General features: G+C 41.2%; 1 protein-coding gene across 2 annotated transcripts; it reads left to right on the top strand.

The window, feature by feature from the left end:
• The first annotated feature begins 1382 nt into the window (after positions 1–1382).
• Positions 1383–8191, top strand: LOC102719765 (probable inactive methyltransferase Os04g0175900). 2 transcript variants are annotated; one of them, XM_006653104.3, is made up of 4 exons: positions 1383–1826; positions 1926–2245; positions 7368–7432; positions 7784–8191. In XM_006653104.3, exons 1-4 carry the CDS (start codon positions 1384–1386, stop codon positions 8081–8083), a joined length of 1128 nt encoding a protein of 375 aa, XP_006653167.2. In that variant the 5' UTR covers position 1383; the 3' UTR covers positions 8084–8191. The 2 variants fall into 2 exon arrangements, with proteins under 2 accessions (XP_006653167.2, XP_040378872.1); XM_040522938.1 differs by lacking the exons at positions 7368–7432; positions 7784–8191 and adding an exon at positions 3387–4463.

The following is an 8191-nucleotide window of genomic DNA, read 5'->3' on the forward strand; positions in this document are numbered from 1 at the left end:
GAACTCCTCCTAGCACAACCCTCTGTCCCTCTTATTCAAAAGAGAGTCTGTACTTGTGCTACACTAGTTTTTGTTTTCCCTGATCCACACACTTGCATGCACGGGTGTCTGGAACGAGCAGGCCTCCGAAACTCCATCCGTTATTGTACCTGCACAGGTAGCCTGACGATCATGCTTTCTGGAAGCGTCGATATGACGCAACTGCTCCAGGCTCGCGGCATTTGGTGATGACTCCGACCGAGCTAGAACTCCGATCTCTTGGCACTCGGCGAAGCCCCCGACCCTAACGACGGCTCCGCTTCACAACGTTCGGCGAAGGCTCCAACATGTTCACCGACGGCGGCTACAACGATGGAGCCAACAGAGGTGATGACAATGACGGTGGAGTCAGAACGGATTTATTCTCAGGGTATAATTTCTTTATCACTATAGTGCCAAACTTGCTTATTATAGATGCTCTTACTGGTATGAGGACACACATGTTTAGATGTCGTGTTTGAGTATTTCATTTCTCTGGATTAAAATATGCTGACTAACGATTATATTTCCAACAAAGTGTTCGAAATTCCGTTTCAAAATTTTGTGTATTTCGGTCACTCGGCATGAAGCAATTACGTTGAAATTTTGTAATTTTAAATTACTATTTAACATTTGTGAATTTATTAAATAATAGCTTCGTAAACTCTGGATGAGAAATGCTGACTCTAGACTACTCCCTTCGTGGTCAAATATATTCTTTAAAAAAAAAGAAAGACCTTTGAGTTAATTGAACTAAATGAACAAAAAAATAATAGGAGACGTTCACTAGCATCCCTTGTTGTCTAACTACATCAAAATATTTTTTTCGTTTGTTCTAATCAGAATATATATGTATTTAAATATTTACACTATTTTTTAAATAAGAAGAATAATCAAAATATCGAGTTTAAAAGTTACATGCGTCAAACATTAAGGCCATATTTGATTTAGCTTATAATTATTATAATCTAACTTATTTCAAATAAGCTGAGACAGACAGATGAATTATTGTAACATATTTCATAAGTTCATCCAAATGTATCTTTTGTAGATTATTAGGTGGCTTTAAAACCACTACCCTTCCACACTTTAAAATGACTACCCACCTTTATCATTTTTGACAACTTTAGCTTAAAATAGTTTAATTTATAATAATCTAATTTAATAATCTAGATTATAATAATTGCTAGCTGAAACATGACCTCTAAAACAATGAACGTAAAAGTCATGTCTGTCAAACATTAAAAGAATTAAAAGAATGAAGCTAAAATTCTTGTGAGAGAAACGGACAGACAGCAGCCATGGCTTGCTTCCATATATATACTATACTAATACTCTGTACCTTGTACCAATATCCAAGCTCGCATGGCTCCTCCGGACACTACCATGACTTCGCCCGGCGGTGTCGCCGCCGGCGACGACGACGAGGCGACATGCCTGCACGCGCTGGAGCTAATCTGCGCCTTCACCGTCCCCATGACACTCAAGGCGGCGCTCCAACTCGGCCTCCTCGACGCACTTACCGATGCCGCCGCCGGCGGCCGCCCGCTGACCGCGGACGAGCTGACCGTGGAGCTGCCTGCGGCGGACAAGGCCGAGGCGGCGGCGTCGGTTGACCGGATACTGAGGCTCCTCGCGTCGTTCGGCGTGGTCAAGTGCTCAACGACCGAGGTGGGGCCTGGCGGTGAAGCTCTCCGGCGCTACTCGCCGGCGCCTGTGTGCAGGTGGCTCTCCGGTGGCAACAACCACCAAGGGTCTCTCGCCGCCATGGCCATGTTGGCCGTCGACGAGGACTACATGAAACCCTGGTAAGCACGGAGTGTACATCCAAGAAATCCATTTGCAACGACGACCGAGTTTAATTTCATCAGTTCAACAACTTCTTTCCTTCATCGACGTGCGTGAAGGCACCACATGGGGGCGGCGGTTGCCGCTGGCGGGCCGCCGGCGTTCGAGAGGGCACACGGGATGCCGTTGTTCGAGTACATGGGGACGAATCATCGCCTGAACACGCTCTTCAACCAGGCAATGGCGCAGAAGTCGGTGATGGTGACCAACAAGCTACTCGAGCGCTTCCGTGGGTTCGACGACGATGGCATCGGCGTGCTCGTCGACGTCGGCGGCGGCACGGGCGCCACGCTGGAGTTGATCACCTCCCGCTACAACCACATCACCGGCGTCAACTTCGACCTGCCCCATGTCATTGCTCAGGCTCCACCTTTTCCATGTACGTCCTCCGCATCTTTTATTTATTATCGTTAACATTTAAATCTATTTTATCATTAGTCCTATTTAATTTATATAATTATTAACTATTTTATTATAATTTGATTTATTAAAAAATAATTTATAGTTTTATATATTTGCACAAAGTTTTGCATATATAATAACACAAATAGTATACATGAAGTAAAATACTACCTCCGTCCCTAAATTTTTGACGTCGTTGACTTTTTTATAAACGTTTGACTATTCGTCTTATTCAATTTTTTTATCAAAAATGTAAAGCTACATATATACACAAAAGTATATTTAACAATAGATGAAATAATATAAAAATAATTAATAGTTATATAAATTATTTGAATAAGATGAATAGTAAAACGTTTATAAAACAAGTCAATGGCGTTAAATATTTAGGGAAGGAGGGAGTAAATAGGAAGGAGTATGTTGTCTCTTCTCTTCTGTACGGCTGCATGGCCACGCTTCATAAACATGCATGTGTGCGTATAATTGCAGTAACATCATGATAAAAATATAGTAACACAGGAATTGTGACCATGAACATGGCTCATTGATAATAGTTTATTTTTCTTGCAACATATGTTACAGCAAAACATACAAGTTATTATAATTTTACAGTAATATCCCAATAAAAATACAGAAATACGTAGTGTGACAGTACTACTAAGTACATGTGGAGAACTAAAAGATTGTGTGAAATACCTATAGGGGTATCCGTAGACTATACATATACCAATAGTAGGTGTTTACCGAATAGAAAAGCAATCATATATGTACTGGTTGCATGTCGCATGCCGCATACACCATGTTTGGCAATTGACGGGTTGCATGCCTCATGCACCAGGCATAGCCATATCCATACGATAAATTCTAATCTTATTAGATTATGACTCTACCATATCAGTACGTCCTATGCTCCACTATATAAGGGAACAGGGGCACCCTTAAGGGGGCATGTCATATTCAAATCAGCTATTCTCTAGTTGATGTACACATAATTGAATACAATCACAAAGCAGGAGTAGGGTATTATCTCTTTAGCTGAGAGCCTAAACCTGGGTAACCCCGTGTCTCTGTCTAACCATCGCTAGCCGCCCCATAATCATCGACAGTTGATGCGCCAGGTAGGAGCAGGTACTCCGAGGTTTTGCACAAGATCAATGGACCCAAACTCAAAGATCATGAAGGCAAAATTCGCCCAAGGGCAAACCCTCAGTTTGGCGACATTAGACTCATCGCCAACCAGCGTGGTGTCACTCTCCTCCCCGTATTCAGATTCATCTAAGTCTGAGGAGAAGATATACCACTTCGGACCAATCAACTCGAAGCTATTTCAAGATTAGATCCAATCTGGATCTCACCACACCGAGGTGCAATCTCTTGAGTTGGCACCTCCACCACTTGGGATAAGGTCAACGTCCAGCCGACTGCTCAATTCGCCACATCGGACACCTACAGCAAGTCAAGAAGCTTCGTGCCCCTTAGAGAGGTCTTCACCATCACTCGGGCAATAACGGATGAGGCCGAGAAGAAGTGCCAAGAGGAACAAGCAGCTAAGTTGGTCGAAGAACAAAGACAAGAAGATGAGCGCCAACGACTTGAAGACAAAGTTAGATGCCAGCGTGAGAATAAATCTTGGGAAGTATTGAGGAGCCAGTTTTATGCAATGCTGATTGCATATAGTGACCAGTGACTGTTGTGTAGCACAAGTACGATTATCTGAGCATGTAGGAAGAAACAAGTTAGCATATTACTAGAGTTTGGATGGGTTCCACACTAATTACTGGTGGACTGCTTACTATTTGAGTCTTCGATGTGTTTATGTGCTGAATGAAATTGCCCAAATTTCCAGGCAATGCATTCGCCGAAATTTTTTGTCTTGTCATTTGGTTTGATAAAGTTGACGTTAAGGAGATACTGTAACCCCAAAAAAACCAAGAATAAATCTTGAACTTCTGTTAAAAAAAATCAAAGGGGGCGTCGTTAATGTTACCGAGATAGTGGTCAGAGTGAAAAACTCTTTTGCCAAATGTTTCTGTATGTTCCTCATGTCATCCTTGTACAGAATCAAATTGAATACGTCTATGAATAAGCCCTCTATCAATTTCTCATTGGAGAATGGTTCCTCTACATCGTTTCCACAAGCCACAGAGCTGGCGATCTTTAGGAGTATTACGTTGTGATTGTTTTCAAATATAAATGGGATGTGATCGAACAAATGCTTGTTGTTTAGTAAAAATTTAACTGAATACAATGCAACTTGTTAAAAATTGTTGCCCAAAAAAATCAACTATAAAGAAAAAAGGAAAAAAAGGTGCTCACATTGTTGCCTGATTCGCCCTCGCCGACCGATGTTACACGCCGTTTCCATTTTAGCTTCCTCTATGCTGCTTCATCCCCCGCCATTTATGAATATGCTCTACCGCTGGCCACAGATTGAGGAAACATGACCACTCTCACTCAGTTTGCGAATTGACGAACTTAATCCTCAGCCGGTATTTTCTCAATGACCTCCATCAGTGTGGCTCCAGATTACCAAACAGAAGCATTAGCGAGTAGCCCTGGGTTAAGATCGGAATGAGATGAGTAAACAAAAGCAAACGACCATAAAAAAGGAAAAGGAGACGAAGGGATTGGGTGGCGGAGGATATTGAGAGTTACCTACTGGCCACCTTTGTCACCAGGAATTGAAGCAACTGCAGCGGCGCCAGAGATCCCCAAAACGGACTCCGCGAGAAGAAGGGGATGGTGTTCGTTGTCGACGGATAAGAAAATGGGCTGCCCGAAAAAGGTGTGCGTGACGATAACTACGCCGGTGATGATGTGCCTGTACCCTGAAGATTCGCTGCCATGAATACTGCAACTGACATAAAAAAAGTGGCACAAATTTAATATCCTACATCTGAGATTGAGTTAAAAAATGACTCACTCAAACAAGCACATCATATACCCAATCACGCTGTTTTGTATACAGTCTGAATTAAAAATAACTAGCATGAATTTAATATCGCACCTTTCAGATCGAGTTAAAAAATAACTCGCTTAAACAAGCACGTCATTTACCCAAACGCACTGTGTCATATATGTTGAGTAAAAAAGTAACTAGCTTCATGATGGTGGTGAGGGGTGAATTTTTTTATTTTTTAAACATTTTTAATAAATAAATTTATTTATAAGCCTTGGGAGATAATATTTCCACCGTATGAACCTTTTGGCCACACCAGTGTTGATGGTGTGACAAGCCTGCAACCACGCCAAAAACTCCACGCGGCAGCATTGTTTTGCTACGTCAATGTTGGTAGCGTGACCAAAAGATTTATCTGGTGGAAATATATTCTTCCGAGGTTTAGTACTAAAATTATTTATTAAAATGATCGAAAAAAATTCATGAGGGGTAGGGGGTGATGGTGGGGTGTCACGTGCCATGTATTACGTAGGGCACATGCATAGCACCATATTTTGGTTACTTATATAGCGTATGTGGAACTTCGCAAGCAAAGTTTGAATTTTTATAGTATAATAGTCTATACCCACAGCATACATTCAGAGTAATCCAAAAATCCAAAATTTATCACTTTGAAACTCGATCCGAGTAGCCTATGCATTAGGAGCTTGCTACAGTACCACCGATCTCTGCATGCAGGAACTTGGAGCAATGGGTGCAACTAGTTAGACTTGCTTCTTCAAATATGTATGGGCCAGAGTGTTATCTTGTTTAAATGCCGGAAAAGAAGAATCTCTCAAACAGTTTTAGATCATTTTTTTAACCAAAACTAGCAGTATATGAAAGGGGATTGTAACGGCAAATTGAAATAGCAGTTAACTAAAAGAAGAATCTCTCAAAAACTCTTACCGAACTTATTTATGTTTAAAATATTTACATGCAAAAGAATATTTTTGTTGGAAGAAAATACATATCTACACCCCTCTGGGAGAGGATTAAGAGTATTTTAAAATATAATCTCATTTGGGTGAGGATTATGGGTAGAAGAACAGAATAGCACAGCACATGATGCAAATTAGATTCAAACCATAGGAAAAGGATGGAGAGGATGGGTAATAAATACCGCTCTCTTCAATTTTTTTAATTGACACAGTTAACTTTTGGATCCATATTTGACCATACATCTTATTCAAAAATTTTATGTAATTGTTGATTGTTTTATTATGATTTGATTTATTACTAAAGTCATTTCAAGTATGATTATTCCATTTTGCATATTTGGACAAAAAAATTAAATACGGTAAAGGGTAAAACATAAATCCAAAATTCAATGGCATCAGTTAAAAAAATCGGAGGGAATACCTATGTATAAGACAGTAGCTCCCTGTAATCCACAAATCCTGCACCTCCCCCAACGGCCAGGGTTAGCGGCTAGGCATGAAGCATGAGATTTGGGAGTGGTCGGAGACAGTGAGGCTGCGGTGCTAAGGACAAAGCATGTCTTCAATGGAGGAGACACAGTTAGGGTGAAGTGTGGGGGTAGCGATGAGAGAGCAGTGAGTGGCGGTGAAGTGCAGAATAGCAACTGGAAGCAATGAGGTTGCGATGATTGCTATCCATGGAGGAGCTTGGAGACGCCATGGTGCTATTCCGTGTTGAACTCGTGCTTTGTCCTTATCGCCGCAACCTCACTGTCTCCGACCGCTCCCCAAATCCCGCACCTTGTCGGCTAACCGCTAACCCTAGCCATTGTTCGTGGAGAGGGATTTGGGGATATTTTTCTAGATTCCAAGCAGCTACTCATTTTGACACTTTTTTTGTCATGGAGGGGCTGTTTGCAAATATGCTACCTACATGGAATGCTATGTCAGCGGTCAACTTCAGTCAAATTTGGTTTGAACCGGCTATAATTCATTAAACCAAGATGGTGGAGCTAGATGTTCAGTTTTCATGTTTACGGACCTAAATGACATTCGCTCTCAAGTTCAAGGACACAAATATGTAATTTTTAAGTTTACGGAGCTAAATGACATATGTTACCAAGTTTAAGGATCTAAATGTGGAATTTTCAAATTTACAGACCGAGATGACATCCGCTCCTATGTTTAAGGACCGGCCATGAACTTTACTCTGTTTTTAATATGTTTGACTTTTGATGCAGGCGTAAAACATATATCTGGAGATATGTTTGAGAGCATACCTAATGGAGATGCAATTTTCTTAAAGGTACGATCAGTGATCCAGTTCATGCATTTATAAACATCTATAAACCAACTCAACAGGTGTAAAACACTATTCAAGAAATGTAGCCACACAATGTAGTAATGGAATTCACAAGCTGATAGATAGATACTATTCCCAATACCCCTCTATAGAACAATTTGATGTCCTTTAGTTTCACTTCTATTGAATCAGAAGTACTGAAATTTTGTTTGTTCATTTCAACTAGAGTAGACGAAGAAATAGTGGCCAACTGCATGCACCTCTAAGTTAAAGTACATATGCTATCATAAAAAATGAATTACCCAAATGAGTTTATCATGATCACAAACAAATGTTTCCTGCATATATGTACAGTTGATGCTTCACCTACACAATGATGAGGAGTGCATCAAGATCCTCAAGAACTGCCACCAAGCCCTCCCAAACAATGGGAAGGTGATTGCTGTTGAGATTGTGCTCCCGACGACTCCAGAGCCTATCCCGGCAGCACAGAACCCATTGCGGATGGACATGATAATGCTCAACCTTCTCAGGGGAGGAAAGGAGAGGACAGAGCAAGAGTTGGCTAAGCTAGCCAGGGACTCTGGCTTTTGTGGCGCCTTCCGGACAACCTATATCGCCATCAACCATTGGGCTCTTGAGTTTTGCAAGTAGCTCTCGAAAATCATGCGTGGTCATATTTGTATTATGTATTACAAAGTGTATGCCTAAGACATGGAATAATATACAACCTCATCTTTTCGCTTCTGCTTATGCTTGTAA

This window comes from Oryza brachyantha, chromosome 4 (genome assembly GCF_000231095.2).
Source record: "Oryza brachyantha chromosome 4, ObraRS2, whole genome shotgun sequence".
Classification (NCBI taxonomy): domain Eukaryota; kingdom Viridiplantae; phylum Streptophyta; class Magnoliopsida; order Poales; family Poaceae; genus Oryza; species Oryza brachyantha.

Bases quoted from the DNA above. Each gene is read 5' to 3' on its own strand.
- LOC102719765 (XM_006653104.3), top strand. From the start codon at position 1,384: ATGGCTCCTCCGGACACTACCATGACTTCGCCCGGCGGTGTCGCCGCC. The intron at 1,827-1,925 runs GTAAGCACGGAG...ACGTGCGTGAAG, and splicing joins GAGGACTACATGAAACCCTG to GCACCACATGGGGGCGGCGG. The intron at 7,433-7,783 runs GTACGATCAGTG...ATATATGTACAG, and splicing joins GAGATGCAATTTTCTTAAAG to TTGATGCTTCACCTACACAA.